This window comes from Macrobrachium nipponense, chromosome 44 (genome assembly GCF_015104395.2).
Source record: "Macrobrachium nipponense isolate FS-2020 chromosome 44, ASM1510439v2, whole genome shotgun sequence".
NCBI classification, from domain to species: domain Eukaryota; kingdom Metazoa; phylum Arthropoda; class Malacostraca; order Decapoda; family Palaemonidae; genus Macrobrachium; species Macrobrachium nipponense.
The window spans coordinates 13309852-13329851 of NC_087221.1; the positions used below are offsets into that span (position 1 = coordinate 13309852).

Genomic DNA, 20000 nt, shown 5'->3' on the forward strand with positions numbered 1-20000 from the left:
TCGCAACTGGTCAAAACCTACATCCTGCCTCTTATTTTTTCACGTGTGGTAATGTTTCATAAACCAATCATGTGTTAAAAGTCATTATACTCATTCTGTATATATAAATATATACATAAACATATAATACACACATATATATATATATATATATATATATATATATATATATATATATATATATATATATATATATGAGGAAGAGTATTTAAATTAGCTACATACGAACGTTGAGTGCGCTCACAGAAAACCAAAAATAATACTATTATTTGCTTAATCTTCGTCAGTGAACATGTTGGCTTGGCACTACGCCATAACCTATTCTTAATAAATTAAAAAAATAAAACTATAAATAAATAATTTTCCGACAGAGGTAAACGTAAACCTACGCAATTTTTCATAGCTTAGTTTATATACAATATATACACGTGTGTGCGCGCGCGTGAAAACCAGTCACAGTGACGTGATGTGTCAATCAAGTCGAAGGAACCACAGTTATAAAGATGCTTACAAATTTTCAAGTTTTTTTTTTAGTGAAGAATTCTTTTAGTGACCAAGCTCACAGATGTACAAAAGCTGTAAGGTTTGGAATTCTTCACAAACATATTTTGACTTCACATACAAGTATATCATTGTGGATCCCTCGACATACATACACACATAGATATACTACGTATATATGCGCGCGTGTGTGTGTGGGTTTGTGTGTGTGTGTTACCGGTGAAAAAGCGTAACTTCATTTACTCGTTTGATACCGAGTTTGTTCTGTGATGTACAAGCTACTTATTATAATAACACATATAACAACTGAACTGAACAGAGAATTTAGGCCAGATGCTAAGCACTGGGACCTATGAGGTCATTCAGCGCTGAAACGGAAACCGACAGTAAAAGGTTTGAAAGGTGTAACAGGAGGAAAACCTCGCAGTTTCACTATGATAGGTGGAGAGTAAGATGGAAGAAAGAGAATATGAACGGAGGTACAGTAAAAGCAATGAAGGGGGGTTGCAGCTAGGGCCGAAGGCACGCTGCAAAGAACCTCAAGTAATGCCTACATTGCACCACGTGAGGTGCACTGACGGCACTACCACCCTACATCGGACACCTATAACAAATCATCACTATTGTTAAACCAGTAAGATAAATGTAGACTACCTACGATTATTATTTTTATCGTACGTCACATGATTCCACCGTAACAATTATCTATATACAGGAAGGTGCTCATTAATTTGGGTTTGTATGGTGCGTTAACGTTGCATGGAAACCATGTGGTTATTCAGCAACGGGACCAACGGCTTTACGTGACTTCCGAACCCACGCCGAGAATGAACTTCTATCACCAGAAATAAAAACATCTCTAACCCCTCAGTGGAATGCCCGAGAATCGAACTCGCCGCCACCGAGGTGGCAGTCCAATACCATACCGATCACGCCACTGCGGCGCTTAATTTGGGTTTGGTTAAGGTACACATCAGGACGTACCGTGGTTGATGTAAATACTGCCAACTGGCATACCGTTACAATATGCGAAGAGAGAAAACAATTTATTGTGCAAAAAAGCTTACAAAGCACAGCACAACAGGCAACCTGGACGCGGTATGCTTGTAGGTGAAAGCCCTCTTGAATGAATGGCATTGGCTGTGGTATTATACATACCTTTTCCACCCTATTGATTACGAGACAAACGTCATTCATCAGGGCTGATATGGTACTCAGGTAGTATTACAAAATTTAAATATTTATAGATAGCTATATTGGTAAATTACAATATGTTGAATAGGAGTTACCCGTTAAGTGATTGCACTGTATAATTAGTCTTAAGTATTATATAATTTTATATATATTTTCCAATATAAAAAATGATGATTTGAATGTCTGCTATACAAGATACACATTTCATCAGGTTTCTGTTGAGGTACACAATTGATACGGAGTAACATGTGGTATACTATGGAGTAAATAATGAGCAATGTTTTACTTTACAACAGGTTAAAATTTGAAATAATTACTTGACAGTATGAATGACATTCAGATGAGGTCAACACATCAGATTTTGTATAAATATAAGTAAAATTAGATATACAACAGTTTTAATGATGTTAACACGAAGCTCCAAAATAGGATGTACTACAATGTAGTTTATGCTCAATATGCTAATATAGATATTTAACTGAGTGAGTTACATTTAGATGAGTCAACATATAAAATTTTAAATAAACGTTATAAAAAAAAAATAGACCCATAACAATTTCAATGATGCTAACAGGTAACTAAAAAATAAAATGTATACTACAATTTAGTTACTGCACAATATGCAAATAATTGCGAAAAACAATTTTTCTCTCTCTCTCATTCAACTGATTGCTTCATGGGAATTGGCAGCGATATAAATGTATATTATCTAAGCCTAAAAACATACATAAAGCAACAATCCTAACTCCTACTGTTGACACAAAATATTGAAATAATCATTTGGAAGAAACTTTAACGTCTTGTTTAGTAAAATGTATTTATGCCCCTAGGGATAAATTTCTAATTATAGAACACTGTTTACTGGAGCTGTGCATGTGTTTGATCAATTAGCGCTACACTGCTTAAAAATTCCAAAATACAAAATGCTAATATCAAAAATAAGAAATTCACCATCTTTGGTGTTAGCATTCGAGAACATAGCTCAAATAATGACTAAGTTCATTCACCTGATCTTATTGTGATAATATACTAGTAGCTTTAACTTAGCCTATTTGCACTAAAAAAACCACACTGTACCTTTGTCAAGAGTTCGAAACAACTGAATAATAACGGTTGTTGATAATGATGATTAAGCTTGCCGTATGCCAACACATTAATCGCAAGGCCGACATTGTGTACCCTAACAACTGTTGATAAAAACCGCCCCCCCCCCCCCCCCCCCCCCCCCCCCCCCCCCCCCCCCAAGTTCCGTGCTGCCACGTAACCAGATTAATCTTACTTAAAACAGTTTTTTCAACCCGATTAAGATTTCCTAATTTTTCTTGAAAAATAAACAAATTATACGGATGTTTTAGGAGGCGACAGAAACCTAGTGTATTTTCCACGAAGTCCTTTAATTTCTAATCAATTATGTATATTACTAACAGAAAATACGGTCCAATTTGTTGTTCACTTCAATTACACAAAGTTAAGTGCTATGGTGGAAGTGTTTTTCATCAATAAACTGGAAAATAAAAATCTTAATTTCTTTTTTTTTTCCCTTCAGCCATTTCATTTCCTCTTAATTACATGCAATTTCTTGTAACATATGCTAAAAAATAAGCTAAAAATCCTCAGATTTTTTTACATAGGTTAATTTTGCAATATACAGATTTATTAAGATTTTTTCAAACAATATCCAGATTATTACAAAAAAAATGTGGCTGCGGCAGACTGTCAGAACAGCAGACACCGGCCTAAGCACATATACAAATAAATATTGGTTGGGCCTTGACAAAAGTACCTATGGTAACAAACTTCGGATAAAGGGCCGTATAATTTAAGGTCGTCATTATTCATTGACAAATATACCTTTGGTTACAAACTTCGGATGCGCGTTTCAAACAATAAGCCTTAAAAATATGGGCAGGATGGGAATACAGCAGCGGTATGAGGCTAAGTTGCTTGGCTCTAGGCTACGTTAGGCAGTGATATAGTCTGTTGTACCGTGATCTGTATACACATATAGTATATGGGTCATCTATTAAGAAATCTACTACGTCCCAAAAGAGACAGCCTAGCCTACCCTAACCTAACTTATGGCACGGGTGGCCTACTACCTGACTTTAACACCCTAATCCTGTCTGTTGTAAAGAAAAAATATACATCTTGAGTGTCTATTATAAGTAGAATACAGAGTATGCCTAGTGCAACCTGACAAACCTTCTTACAAAAAATAAATCGAAGACATTGATAATTCATAACTTACCTTTCTAGAGGATGGCCAAACTTTCTGGAAGTTGAAGTTTCATCCTCAGGCTTGCTAAGAATAGTCACTGGTGGCCATTTTACAATAAATGTAATTCACGTAAGTGCCTGCCTGCACGGTCAGAGAAAACGTTTAAAACACCGTTATTCTTAAGATTCAACGACAAAACATTTTCAAAAACCTGTCACAAACTGACTGTCACAACTGTTATTAGAAATTAGAATGCTGAAAGCCTGAAAGCTGAATGTCACCGAGTCTGGGGGAGAGGGCACCCTTTTCAAATTATAGCGTAAAATTTCGGCAAAACACAACACTCCGTCTGGTTCCCGTCATCAATAATTTCAGTTAACCTCGTTCATGCGAACGAAGGATTCGACACGAGAGGGGTGTTATTATTATTGGCCAGCGTTGATTTCAATAGCCAATCAGGGAGGGTTATACGCTCGAGTTTAGTGCCATTTCTTAGTACCAAACACACCATGGAATGCTTTTCCGGTACTTTTGATTCAACAACCATCCGTACTATATGGTAATAATTTCCCTTCCTGCTTAGTTGGGTATGAAATCGTACCCAGACTATAGTGAATAGGGCAACAGAAACTTTTATTCTGCTACATAATGACTAACTGCTAACACCGTACTGTGGAGGGTTGAGATTTAGAAAATCGGCCTAATGAATTAAAGTTCTATCATTCAAGCGGTAGTTCATCCCAATGACAGGGAGTATGGGAAGTACTAAAAAATTTATACATTTCTTGTTTAGCATATATAGGCCATTTCTCTATTGAAATAGTTTTAAATAATCATTGCGAGTTTGCGTTTTTTAAAGACTATGATATTTGAAAGCTTTTATCATCACCTTGGAACGAAACGCTGACCACTAACGTGCTGGTAAATGATGATCACACTACCCAAACATTATATATATATATATATTATATATATATATATAATATATATATATATATTATATATATAGATATATTATATATCTATATATATAATGCGTGTGTGTGTGTGTATACAGGACCCACAGTTATACCCTTTAATGCAAGACGAAATGTTTATATAAATATTCCAAAATACTTAAAGTTTTCGTACATCCCTCTGCGGACTTCTTGACTGAACTGAAATGAAGCATCCAACAATGGTGAAGAAAGAAAATGAAACTGCCAAGCAAGGTTAAAACAAGATAACTAGTTAGTGTGTCATATTTCGTTCCAGAATTCTAAGTGATCTGAGAGACGGGACAGTGGTCTGCTGAATATATCTCGAGGATTCTTATAAAAAATGGTTTGGTCTACCAACTCTGGTCTCTGGAACAGACGATGGGTTGTAATCCACATTATCATCAAGATTAAAGAGGACATTGGAAAATACACATTTTTGAAGTTCCTCGTTCTTGAAGTGTTTTGACCCACCTCGCAGATCATTTAGAATTCTAGAAAGAAATATAACTCAATAACTAGATCGCTTGTTGTAACCTTGCCTATCAATTTCACTTTGTTTAAATTTTGCTCTTGCTTCACCATTGTTGTATGTTTTGTATGGTACAGATACTGATGAATACATGCTTCTTCATGAAAAAACTTTTCTTTTCGATATATTTTATTAATCGACAGTGACTGCCAACAGGTAAAACACACTGTGAATGAACGCGTTATAAAACAACCGTTCTTATTCCCCCTCCCTCAAAAAAAAAAAAAAAAAACATTGTTACAGGAGATATATAGATTTTAGGGTTTTCCGCTTAGCTTTTCTTGCATGAAATAATTGTGGATATTCAAATTTACAGCATGAAAAAAGTGCACTTCATGAATGACCTAACAATGAACTTGCTCTATTTGTTGAATGCTAAGAACTCGCATTTAATGTTACATAGATATCTAAGTCTTCGTTTGTGTTTTAATGTTCATGCCTATGTGGCTGGTAATATCAATACGACCTTCACTTACTATTTTCCGGCATGAGTATTACTTGAAACTGCATCATTTTTTTTTTTTAGTCCAATTACACTATTTGTACAGGCTATCGCTGTTGTTACTATAACTGTTATTTGTCAACTCTGAAAATATTAGATCGTAAGAAATCATCAGACGTTCCTCTCTTCAAGTGAATTAAAATGACATTTAATACATTCTTATGGTTTAGTTTCGCAAAAACAATATACTCACCTTTCAGTAATTCAACAGCTTGAACTTTTTTATTTTTCGTCCAACATCCATACTTCATTTTCATAAAGGAGAGTTTGCTCAACAGCACCTGCATAGATTCCCACTTTGTCTTCTGTAGACACCAGGGGCGTCATTTTTTTTTTTTTTTTTTTTTTTGGGGGGGGGGGGGGGGGCTGGGGCGTCAACTGCCCCCCCAAGACTCAACTCAACTTGCCCCCCTCACCTCCCAAGCCCCAAGAAGTAACAGCATGTTTTCTTTTTAAATGTGCAATCATAAATATATAAAATTTCTCGGAAATATTACGTTTCTTGATCCTTGTCTGTTTACTACCTAGCTACCAGCGATGATGAGATAAACAAACAGTAGTGGGAGTATATAATTTTCGCTGAAATACCTTGCTCATGTGGCTTCAAAAACACATAAAATGCCTCAAAATAAAAAAGAATTTAAAAAAAAAGCTGGTTAGGCTTGTTTCGCTCGCCAAACCGTCGTTGCTTCCCACAACAAAAATCTGAAATGACGCCCATGGTAGACACTCCAAGACTCTTCCCAGTCTAACGAAAACAACCTGCTTTATTATATTTATATTATTCAATAATTTACACAGACCATCAAGTCAATATTCTTCACTCTCATAAAGGCTGACCCAACGGGTCTCTTCATAATGATATACTAGGTCTTATTTAAGGGATTTGTTCCTCCAAAAAAATTATAAAACTTAATTAATAATAAAAAAAAATACCTTTAGTCTTAACTCATCTTTACTAATACAGATATCAATGAGCAACTGGAACTTACAACAGGTTTCACCAGTCAGACATTGACTGTGCAACTTGACTAAGAATATCTTCTAGTTGCAAGAGTTCCCACTGATACAACTTTACTAACAGCAACTTGAATGTAATAAATCACACCACAACCTAGCTGGTTAATATAATATGAAGTACAGTAATACGGAACGTTCATTTAAAAGATCATATGTCAGAAGTAATTCTGTACCTACGTACTATTGCTTCTGTGTAGTTTCCTGTCACTCAGTACAGACTCCCCAGCAAGTCCCTCTTATTGTTATCTGCTGGACGGTCCCATTTTAATGCTAGTGCCACTTATATTCCGTTGATCCTGTGGTAGGGGCGTAAGAATCTACCGCCGTATAGGTCCTGCTTGTCGTAAATGGCGACTAAAAGGAGCAGCTGCTGCCTTGCAGTCTTACTTTTTATTGCGAAGCTAAGCACACCGAGTCAGGAATCGGCGCTTTTTGTTTAAATGTACAGATATAGTTTTCTTGTCTGCGTTGCACTTCACATTATTATATTAAGCACTTTGCGGCCTTTCCGCCGACATTTCATTCATATATGTTAACCCAGTGTAGCAAATATAATTCATGTAAATTAGCATGTCAAGAAATACAAATCCGGGTCGGATCGTGTCATTTTTGTGTCAGTGTCGGTCGCGCACTGCACATCAGCCCGCACGCCTGTTTATAACCGGAGCTTCCTGTAAGTAAATAATTAGTCTACGGGCTGCTCTAGGGGCAAGAGCCCGTGATGGCACAAGGCCAGGTTAATCTCAAACAACGAAAGTAAATAATGAATACTCAGCTACCTGTTTTACTCACTAAACCTCACAGGTCTACCACCAATAACTGTGGAAACTGCTGCCTTGCAGTTATACTTTTTAGTAAAAGGCTAGGCCCACTTCCAATAAGTGCGGTTGATGACAGCAAAGGCATGCGGTCGTAAAAAACCCCCTTTGCTAAACAACAATAAACCATGCTTGATGGAGAAGGCGCATCAGGCAACCGACCCCTTAATGTAGAGATAACGGTGGGAAAGAAGAAGAATTTTCTTCCATCGTAGCCTAAGTCACAACCTTCGTCTGTAGATTGGCTTCTATATGATCTCTATAAACGCAGCTGTGGGCTGCGTGGCTCCCAAGGATGTGAAAGTTATCGACGTCTGCAAATCAAAGGTTGGACATTACACCAAAGGGCAGCAGGGTATATCTCTCGTACGGTGAGGGAACTAGAATCGCTGTCTGGAAAGAGAGCGCTGAGAAGACTTTGGTCGTGATCGTAAGTCAGTTTCACAGATAATTTTTTATACTCACTTCAAGAGGAGTCGCTGTTCCAAGACTGAAGCGTCGGATTGGGTCCGGTTCCTGCGTGGAAAGTCTTTGGCCAGCCAGGTTCACGGCAGTGCCCTATTCACCTCCGGAGACACGGTTTACCAAGGATGATCAAATCTCCCATTAAGAGATGGGAGCTGAGATTGCTGTATATACATACGTAACATCCGATAATATCAAATTTGACACCTACAATTCAAAAAGTTATCTTTTTATCGTATCTATTTTCATTATAACCTTTTACTCAGTTATAAAGTCGACTATTGGTATCTTTGGAAAGAACTGAAAAGATTCTACGTAAATTAGTGAATTTCTTTATTCATAAATGTCTTTATATATTGACTTTATTCTAGACAGTGGTTCTGGAGAAAAAAGAAAGCGGCTTTTGCTGCCACGTGCAACCTGCGAGGAAAATTTCCACATCAACCACTTTTTAAACCTTATTTCGATAACAGGAAAATAAACTGGGCCTAAAGACATATTCAAGTTCACTACCAATTAAGAATATTTTTGTTCCTTCATTGAAAAAGTCCATAAATCGTTAACAGCTATTCATAGGAAACAAAACACATGTAACGATGAACACGATAATTGACTGAGTTCATTAAAAGTTTTTTTATTATTATTATTATTTTTTAGCATTACCATATCAGATTTCAATTTTCACGATCATCGACACCAAATTTCTCTCTCTCTCTCTGTTAAATCTTATCTTTTCCTTTTCCTCTCTACTTTCCCTTCTTATCCAGGTACCCTGATAGCGAAGGATTTTCTGTTGAGGTCGAGGAATCGTCTGCTCTGTCCCTCATGCGGTGACATTGAAACTATTTGGCGGGTGCTCAGAATACCCGAACTGGAAACAGATCACAACGTAAGTGACAACAGCATGACCCACCTGAAATGGCAATTATAATCAAAATCTCTTGTAAATATGAAATTATTTTTTAAATTAATAAGTATACATAAACAAAAACACTAGTATAAAATCAATTTTAATCTTAAGGAAGAAATGTCTGAAATGCGCCCTCTTAGTTTTTTTCCTTATTTATTTCATTTATCTTAGTGTCACCTTAATTACGAATTTCCAGATTACGCTTTGAAGACTCACGGGTAGAAGAATGCGGCTGTCTAGAGTGAACAGTTGGCAGACGTGGAATTCGGGACTGGCTTTCAGCAGTTTCTCTAGGTGCAGCAAGCTTGCCTGGAGAGATCATTTAACTTTATCCAATGTCCTGACTACTATCTTTATTATATATCATAGTACTACTATGACTACTGCTAATGCAAGCAATGACATCATTACTGTGCTTAACTTCTTGCATTATTTTGTGATCATTTTAAGAAAATTCCTTCGTAATCCGATCCAAATCGATGGTAAACTATATTTAGGGTTTTAAGACAGAGCAGAATTTAATTGATAAGTTGATCATCCGCTGCAAAAACAAAATTGTCAATAAACACATGAGCACGAAAAACAAAGGAGGAAACCGACAGAGGGACCTGTAAACATTAACCATTACAACTGTTCAGGTTCCAGATGAACACCCTTGGAGAAACACAACTTTAGTTGAGCATCGAAAATAATACGAGAACCCATAATATATCCCCTTAATCAGCCTTTTTAACAATCACCAATTTCCATACTTTTCAACGAGCAAGAGTGTTATCATAAAGTCAGCTTAATCTAACATGAAAAGGCCAAATAGACAAGAACGGGAGTTCTAGCTCTTGGTTGGAGAACTTAGTGTGCCATGAGTATCAGATCAGCATAATGAGACACCATACCAAAGAACACGCTTATCATTAATGTCCCCATCGGTCACTTGAGACAACTTTATATTTTGAAGCTGCGTATTGATTGTGTCAGTTATAGAAGTGTAAGAAAAATGCACTACGTGTTGATTGCTTCCTTTCCCTCTTGATTACCGCGAATCAATTAGCAGCCTTCCTTTACTTGGCATGTTATTGCACCCTGAACATTTTTGTAACAATCATGTGTTCATGTTCTATGGAGACAGGATCTTAAATGTAAGCAAAATATACCCAAGTACTTGGAATTTTTACCAACGTTAATCCTTTAGAGATGTATATTCACCCAATAACGACTCCTTCTATTGTCTTTTATTATTATTATTATTATTATTATTATATATATATATATATATATTATATATATAGATATATATATATAATATATACATATTGTTTTTTTTGCGCTTGTCTGTTGTTTACTGCAAAAACACATACCCATATTGGCGACATCTGCCAACATCTCATCAGAACCGTGACAGCGGCACCCGGAGGGCATCTAGTAGTACTCTTACTTTAAACAACGATATTTTAATCAGATTTAAAAAAATAAATACTTAAATGGCGTATATCTCCCCAATATCAAAATCCTGTAGCAACAACTTTCGACCGAAAACGACGAGGTGCCTGGAGCCCCACAAAATCTTACATGTCAAGAGGAGACAATATCTTAAGGGAAACTTTCTCTGAATAAGTAATTATCAAATTTGATTCCAAATTATCTATAATGAGGATGCATAAGATGTAACCTAGGGCATTTGAAACATAGCTGGCCAAGCCATTCCACATTTACAAAAATAGATCATCTTCCCAGAAATTACAGTTCTGCCTCTTCCAAAAAACTAATCACTAATTACGAAGCCCATCCACGGTAAAATTTTTGTAAAAATCTACGCAAACCTTGCTAACTTAGAATGTTTGCAGAAGACAAACAAAATTAAGAAAAAACATGACTTGCATTGCATAAGTAGTTATGAAAACTACATCCTTAAACAAAAACTACGCCAGCTTTACCATTCGTGCCATGGCTGAGGGCGGAACTGTGTCAATTCATACAGTCCTTTTATTTTCATTTATTTATTTCTTTATGACAAAAATTTCCAATCGGTCTGACGGAAACTGAAGTTGCGCGTCAGTCGCTCAGTTAACAGACTGGCTGTTCTTGCACTTGACAGCGCTCCTGCAATAACATGCCCGCCCTCGATATGAGAGGTTGATTTCTTGCCAGCTACGAGGGCGCGTGATATATCCAAAAAGGCGTAAATTTCGTACCTAGAGGCGCTGGCCCCCAAGGATGAGGCCGCAAACTAACCCTTCTAGCCCAGGTCCAAAGAAAACAAGATCAAAGAAAAGGAGGGAAGATAAGGGTTAAGGACATGACCGTTTCTGTAGAGAAGATAGATTGTATGAGTCAGCAGGAAAAACTAATGGGAATTATTTCCTTGTAATAGGACGCTACAATATATTTAATTAGTAGGACTCATAATGACCTTTTTTTAAAATTAACCATTAACCTTGAAAATTAGTTTACATTAATGAAAGTTGTGACGAATGAAATCAGTTTACGAAGACATTTTCGATTATTACTTTCACCTGTGAGTCATATCATGAGGTGCGAGAGTAACCTGGATACTCTAAGAACCCCAGTGGGAATCACTAGTCCCAGGTTGAGCGCTTCTGTTCCAGTTGGAGTAAATTGATCAATATGGATTGTTTTATTTAATAACGCTGTAAATCGGGATCTGCTCGAATAAGAGGAAATCTGTAAATCTGGATCAGTTCTAGTGAGGTGAATTGTACAACTCTGGATTTGCTCTAGTTGAAGGGAATCTTTAAATCTGGATTTATTCAAATTGGGGGAAAACTTTATTATTTTATGATTAAAGGAAATCTTCAAGTCTGGATTCATAAAGCAATTTCAATGTAAGGTCTCTCGTTCGAGTCATTTATCTATTCTGAAAAATTCTTACAATCACCAAAAACGAAAAATAAAAACGATTTACCTCTTCCGCTTTTGTTACCCTGGTTGTTGATAGAATTTTACGTATCTGGAGAAGACAGTATTCACGCTGAAAGTATGACAATCGTTCAGATAAAGATATGCTGGTCTGAGATTAATAATCTTGTTAACAGAGCTAAACGTCACGCATTTTCAGACATACACATTGTGCATTAAGTCTTCATACTTGTATAAGTAAGCACGAGAGGACATCCCTACTTATTTATTTCCCTTCAAATGTAAAAATTTACCCTGATATGTCACGAACAATTAAAATAATCAAGGAGCCTACCTTATATCTGAGAACATCCGGCAACCGGGCGATGTTGATGATGCTGAGGGCTTTCAAAACACTGTAGAGAACGTAATATGTTGACATATGTTGGCTGGTGAGGTAAAGCATTGTCGTTGCATTGACAGTTCCGCTGAGGAGAACCATGATGATGAGAGGAGACGCGTAGGATACGATCTTGAGAACGATGTCGTCGAAAGCCAGCAGACGACGAGCTATCTCGCTGCAGCGTCTCTTTCCGCCGTTTACCAAGGCTTCTGTTGGAAGGAAAGGTTCTTCCCGTCCACCATTGGCTCTCCTCTGGCTTCTTCCATTGTTTTTCTGCTAAAATAGATGACCAAATGAATAAAGACGTCGTTGAGAGAAGTATGGGTTACTTAGAACGTTCATGCACTCTGTCTATATTATCAATTTCCCAGTTGCAGGCAAACAGTGAATATCATGAAAAAATCTGAAATAAAAAGCAGAGAAGCAATACAAAAAAACATAAAACCAAGAAAGAACATGCTTAATCCATGTAACAGATTAAAATTTATTTTCATTTCAGCAAACATTCTTAACAGGAAACTTAATTTTATCAATCAAAGTTAAAGAAATAAGAGCGGATGGTCACGACTTTACTTTGGTTTTGTGTACAGCCCTCCATAGAGATGATTCCCTCTCTGGTAGGCCCATTTACTAGGGCAGTTCTGCCTCATATTCTATCCTAACTGTGTACGCATTGGCAAGCAAATAAACTAGATCTGATTATTAGCCCAGCAACGAAAATTAAAGTATTGCTTTGAGATTTCCCTTTTATAATGTTTAATCTGGATTTTATTAAGCAATCTCTTACAGGTAACATCCACTGTAAATGCTGAAGGGTATTTAGAAAAACTAGATATCATCAACTGAAGCGACAAAAATGATCTGGCCATGTCGAATGGAAAGCGTTGAGGTAGCAAGAGTGAAGGACATGAAAAGTAATTTAAGGACCCTATAGCTAAAATGTAAACAGAACCGAATGTATATGGGTCTCAATACGAAAGTAGGAAACGTCCCGGAAAGCAGAAATTGGCTGTTGCTGAAAATGATGGTGATGACTGAAGCATAGTCAAGAGAACGAGAGGTCAGCATGACCGAAGGATGCAGAGTTAGTGCAAATAACTGGGAAAATACTAAAATAACCATACTCACAGAGTGATGAAAAGTATGCGATAGCTTAAATCCTCCTTCTACCGTAATCCATTGGTTTCTGGAATCAAATAATCTCCTTTCGTCTGCTCTAGAATGAGGCTGAAAGGACTGTCTGAAAGTTTGACAGAGAGATTCTACGATTTCCATGGACTCGAGACTCAGCAACTTCAATAGCACATAAATCAGTAGGCTCATGATGACCACAACGACTTCGCATAGACAGTCGCACGTCGAAGCGCAAATCTTGTAGACAAAGAATCTTTTGTCGTCGAAAGTGGCGATGATTTCTCGTGTCGCGTCGTAATTGATATAGCAAAATGCAGCAGCTGTGCTCGACACGTAGATGACCAGAAAGTAGTCGCCTTTGCAGGTGAGGAATGACCTCTTGATATCAACTTCCTCACTGCCAATCATGCGAAGAATATCTGCTAGCCTGGAGCTTCTTAGGGTGACGTATGGAAAGAACAGGAACATGATAATATACGAGACGTAATTGAGGATGTACGTGCTCACCATCGAGGTGTTGCTCGTCGGGTCTTTGGGCGCTGTCACAACACTTGCCATGGACGCTGAGGTCAATGCCGTCGACACCAGCAGAGACCAGATAGTAGCAAGACTGGACTTCTGAACTTTTAAGAAACCTTCCTGGTATCCCCATCTGTAAGGAAATCCTCCTAGTGCTTTCATTGCAAACAATAAAATCACCATGAGTGAAAAAGATCGACACCTCATGATGCTCATTTAGAATTCTTTGTTGCTCTTCATCGGGAGTTGAAAGAATAGATTTGTTGTATACTCGAGGCTATGATATGCAATATTCCGTCAGTCGAAAGATGCTTATTTGGTTGTTGGCCTCTGTAAATATGTTAACTCTTCTGGCTCTCTCAGCTTGACTGCATTGTGGTCAGTCTAGCAACGCTCAGTTAGGAAAGATGCACCAATAGAGAAGAAAGCAGTGATGGGCGTTGAAAACAAAAAGAGGGGCGGGGGCGGGGGCGGCGATAAGGACCGCATAACAATACTGACAAGTCATAACTGACAATCTCCCATGACGTAAGAAAGTCTCAAGAGGAGCTGAAATACCTCTTGACTATCGATCATGACATCGGCCCTTCCCACAGCGACTGAATAATGAGCGAGGAAGAACGCCTCTTGTCATTAATGAAGTTAATGGCCTCCTCCTGTTAGTGGTGAGACTACTGAAAAGGATATTCTTGAATAACAAGACCTCTTCATCATTGCGGGAGTTCATTTTTTTCTGCTTTTGTGTCTTCCTTATCACTTAAGTCATTCATCTATTGAATTTCCCAAGTCTTCCAATCGTTTTTCAAGTGACGAGAATATGAGTATGACTGAATACCCTATGATTGCTCATCAATCATCACGTAACGAAAGAGTGGACCTTGGGAGAATAAACCAATTTGCCGAAGAGAATTTAAGTGTCAAGTATTACTGGCTCATATTTTTAAATAGTTGGAACGCTCTGTGAAATAGAGAAATTTGGAAACAGGTAAGTGTTGATGAAATAAAAAGTATTCAGTAACACAATATTTTCCTTGTATCCATTAAAACAACTGTTCGTATTCTTTTCATAAAACATAGTATGGGCTTACATTCTTTCTGTCTTCTGTAAAAAGTCACCCTTTGTTTGCACTTTTGATGCTCCTAGGATATTTAAAAGGATCTTGCCGACGGCCCTCTGATCAGCAGCGGTCTTGATATAGATTTGCTATTCGTTGAGCACTGAATCCTGATTTGTAAAGTGATAAAACTTGGGAACTTCTGATTCTTGCTTCGTCTCCTGAAGTATTGCCTGGGAACTTTTTTTGTCCACTTTAATTGATCTTAATATCCTAATCATTAGCACGATCGGGCCTTTTTTGGCTGTCCCTAATAATTCGAATTGCCACTTCATGAAGATAATACTCGACCCATACCAGGGGTGGAGTATGTTCCGTTTTTGTGGGCGGGCTGTCTCTGTTTATACTACTTGCCATCATAGCTGATAATGAAATAAGCAACATAGAGCCTTTTCTTACTCCTGTAGAACTTTCAGCCCTTAAAAATACTGAACAGGCTTTTATATTTGTTTTTGTTGTATGAACTGACAACAGAAAGCGAATTCTCTCAATATTCCTTCCAAATCACACACTCCCATTTCCCGTCTGTGCCCAGGGCCCAAGTATGGGGTGGGGGGATGACTACATCCCGGGGGCCCGGCAATCTTGGGGGGAGGGCCGTTGCACCAGCTTATTTATTTTAACTTTTTTTCTTAGAGAATAAGCAAAATCAAAGAATGAAGGATGTTCAAGAGGCCCATGCTCCCTTAACAATTAAACTAATTGAATAGGATGGCGGAAACCACATAGACAGTTTTTATGCAAGTACCTGGGCCTGAAAGGGTGATGTTTAGGCCTTGTCTGTGCCCAATGTATCTAGATGAAACAGCGACCGGAATATGTGGTTTCCCCATGTTAGTTTTGCATGTATTTATTTTTTTAACTACAGCCGTTCATACATACAGCCTATTTATCTTCTTACACATCTTTATTAATTTAACCTAGCCACCTGGGGGGGCAAACAAGTCCTTATGGGTGCCGGTCCCAAGCCCGGATAAATAGGGAGGGTTGGTGTCAGGAAGGGCATCCGGCTGTAAAAATCTGTGCCAAAACCAAAAAATGGAATGTGCCGAAATATGGAAAGAGGTAATGCTAGGGCGTACTCCGTAAACGACGCACAGAGACATCGCCCTAACTCTGTGGTAAGGCTAGGGCTACTGCATCAGGAGCGGGTGCAACTAAAGAAGCGAGCTCACATTGGGTTTAGAGTATGTCAGCTAAATGTTGGGTCCATGACTGGGAGAGGTAGAGAATTGGCTGACTTGATGAGAGAAAAGAAAGTAGATGTTATGTGTGTGCAAGAAACGCGGTGGAAAGGAAATAAAGCTAAAGAGTTGGGAGATGGATATAAGCTATATTATAGTGGAGCAAATAAACAAGGTAGAAATGGAGTTGGCATAGTACTGTCTAGTGAACTGAAGAACTCGGTAATAGAAGTGCATAGAAAGAATGACCGTATCATCAGATTGAAGATATGTTATGGAGGAGAGATTCTGAATATTATAAGCGCATATGCACCACAAGTTGGTTGCACAGAAGAAGAGAAGGGAAATTTCTAGAGAGACATGGATGGAATAATGCAAGAACTGGAAGAGCATGAGAGGGTGATAGTTGGGGCAGATTTGAATGGCCATGTCGGAAGTGAAAATGAGGCGATTGGGCGGGTGCATGGGGGCGATGGAATTGGGGAGAGAAACCCAGAAGGAGAGAGTGTATTGGACTTTGCTGTGTCATTCGACATGGCAATAGTAAACACATTCTTTAAGAAGAAGAGGGAACACCTAATAACATATATGAGTGGGGGAAGATTCTCCCAGATAGACTACTTCTTGTATAAAAGGATAAATCTGGTGGAGGTCAAGAACTGCAAAGTTATTCCAGGCGACCATGTAGCCCCCCAACACAGACTGCTATGTATGGATTTGAAGTTAAAAAGGGAAAGAAAAACCAAAGCTAAAGGGATAAGGAAAATTAAATGGTACAAATTAGAGAAGGAAGGGGATAGGAAGAGAGAGTTTAAGAGGAGGGTTTTGGAAGATATTGATATAGGGATTGAAGATGTTCAAGAATGGTGGGCACGAAATGCAGCAGTAATAAGAAGGCATGAAAAGGAGCTGCTAGGAGAGACATCTGGTATCATATGGGAAGAAAAGGAGAGTTGGTGGTGGGATGAAGACATTGAAAAAGTAGTAAAAGATAAGAAAGAGGCAAAGAAAAGATGGGAAGAGTCACAGTCAGTGGAAGACAGAGATAGGTTCAGAGAGAAAAACAAGGTGGTGAAAAAGGTGGTAGCCCAAGCTAAAGCAAAGTCGTATGATGATGTGTATAATGAGCTGGGGACAAAGGAAGGATTAAAGAAGATGATCAAGCTATCAAAGGCTAGAAATAAGAGCACCAAAGATATTACACATATCAAACTAAGTACTACACCATCTTGATCCTTTATTTGTTTGATTATTATTATTATTAATAGGGGTTAGTTTTTCCAGACCTTTGAGACTCAGAGGTCTGGAAAAACTAACTCCTATTAATAATAATATTAATCAAACAAATAAAGGATCAAGATGGTGTAGTACTTAGAAAGGAGGAAGACATCGTGAAGAGATGGAAAGAATATTTCAAACAGTTGTTAAATGAAGAAAATAATAGACTAATAAGAGAGGATGGGCAAGTGAACATTGGCATGGTAATGAGGTTTTCTAGGCAAGAGGTACTAAATGCACTGAAGAAGATGAAGAATGGGAAGGCAACCGGACCAGACATGATTCCGGTGGAGGCATGGAAAGCATTAGGAGATGAAGGAGTGGATATACTGTACGATCTTATGATAAAGATCCTTGAACAGGAAAAGATACCAAATGAGTGGCGTGGGAGTATATTGATCCCAATTTTTAAAGGAAAATGCGATGTCCAAGAGTGTGGTAATTATAGGGGCATTAAATTGATGTCCCACACTTTGAAGATACTGGAAAGGATGATAGATGCTAGACTGAGAGAAGAAGTACAAATAGGTAAAGAACAGATGGGATTTATGAAGGGAATGGGAACAACAGATGGTATATTTTGTCTGAGGCAAATAATGGAGAAATTCGGGGAAAGACAAAGGGACCTACAAGAGGTATGGAGGAGTCTGAGGGAGAAGATGGTGCCAGAGAAGTATGTGTGATTGATACAAGAGATGTACTGGAATGTATTTACCAGAGTAAGGAGCAGTGTTGGGGAGACAGAAGGTTTTGAGGTGAGAGTAGGATTACACCAGGGGTCGGCTCTGAGCCCATTTATCTTTAACATAGTGATGGATGTTATAAAAGAGGAAGTAAGGGAGACAGTACCATGAAACATATTGTATGCGGATGATATTGTTCTGTGTGCAAAGAGCAGGGAAGATCTGGAAGTGAAATTGGAAAGATGGAGACTAAGTACTGGAGGACAGAGGAATGAGAATAAGTAGATCTAAGACAGAATATATGTGTACCACCACTGAGGGGGATGATAGAGAAAGTATTCAGCTTGGTGGAGAGCAAATAAGGAGAGTTGATAAGTTTAAGTATTTGGGATCTTTTGTTAACGCTGGAGGAAGTATGGAAGAAGAAGTAAAACATCGGGTACAGGCAGGCTGGAACAACTGGAGAGCGGCCTCTGGAGTTCTTTGTGACAAAAGAGTGCCGCTTAGGTTAAAAGGAAAATTTCACAAGACGGTGGTAAGAACAGCAATGCTGTATGGTACGGAAACAGCAAGCATGAGAAAAACAGAGCAGAAGAAGATGGATGTGGCCGAAATGAGAATGCTTAGATGGATGTCTGGGGTGACAAGAGAGGATAGGATCAGAAATGACTACATAAGGGGGTCGACTAAGGTGGTGGAAGTATCAAAGAAAGTGCAGGAGGGGAGGCTGAGATGGTTGGTATGGACACCTGTTGAGGAGAGATGAGGACCACGCTGGGAGACATACTATGGGGATGGAGGTGCAAGGAAGAAGAAGAAGAGGGAGACCAAGAAAGAGATGGAAGGACTGTGTGAGAGGAGACTTACATGAGAAGGGAATTGATGAGGCAGAAGCGCTGGATAGAAATAGATGGAAACGGCTCATCCGAAACGGCGACCCCATATAAAAAATGGGAACAAGCTGGGAAGAAGAAGATACATCTTTATTAATTTATATTTTTTTCCTAATGCAGATGCACTCTACTACCTGGGTAACTTGCTTGATAAGTTGATGACTTCTTTTTTTCTATATGAATATATAGTTAATATAAGTTGTAAAAATAGTACTCTTCATAAACATGGCTTCTATTCTTGAATCTAAGATCATATATTTCAACTCATTTTTAATATATATACACACAAACTCACACGTGCATATATATATATATAGTATATATATATATATATTATATATATATATATATATATATACATATATATATATATATATATATATATATATATATATATATATATATATATATCATTATATATTGCTACTTTCAAAATGCATATATCCCCTCTCAGACTATAAAATGTTATGTAGAATTTTGTGCAACATTTTTTCAGATTCCTAGATAGCTTAGAGATAGGATGTTTTAAATGTGTGTTCAGATTTCGCATAACGTAATATGAAAAGAATATATAACGTAGAATGTAGAAAGAGAGAGATTTTCTTTGTCCGTTCAAAACTACAATTGTTTCCCTATTATGTCAGCACTGTGAGATTAGAGGAACTCCAAGATCTCTGTTTGCTTTCCTAATCTGTCAACACGTTTGATAAGTGAGCTCGAGACTTCATTTGTGTTTTGAGATTCTGTCATCACGTAAGATAAGGGGTTCTGCTGCGGTCGATCGAGTCAAGTACGTGTCTC

General features: G+C 37.9%; 1 protein-coding gene across 3 annotated transcripts in view; it reads right to left on the bottom strand.

Moving 5' to 3' along the window:
* Nucleotides 1–8546: 8546 nt before the first annotated feature.
* LOC135204030 (uncharacterized) overlaps nt 8547–20000 on the bottom strand; it is a 32364-nt gene continuing 20910 nt past the window's right edge. Inside the window, exons 1-5 of one of the 3 annotated variants that reach the window (XM_064233970.1) lie at nt 13522–14978; nt 12346–12666; nt 12058–12123; nt 9354–9446; nt 8547–9140 (exon numbers count right to left, since the gene is read on the bottom strand). In XM_064233970.1, coding sequence (XP_064090040.1) covers nt 9051–9140; nt 9354–9446; nt 12058–12123; nt 12346–12666; nt 13522–14262 — 1311 coding nt within the window. In that variant the 5' untranslated portion in view covers nt 14263–14978 and the 3' untranslated portion in view covers nt 8547–9050. Of the gene's footprint in view, nt 9141–9353; nt 9447–12057; nt 12124–12345; nt 12670–13521; nt 14979–20000 lie in introns of those variants that run through there. The other 2 variants (XM_064233971.1, XM_064233972.1) reach the window with 2 other exon arrangements.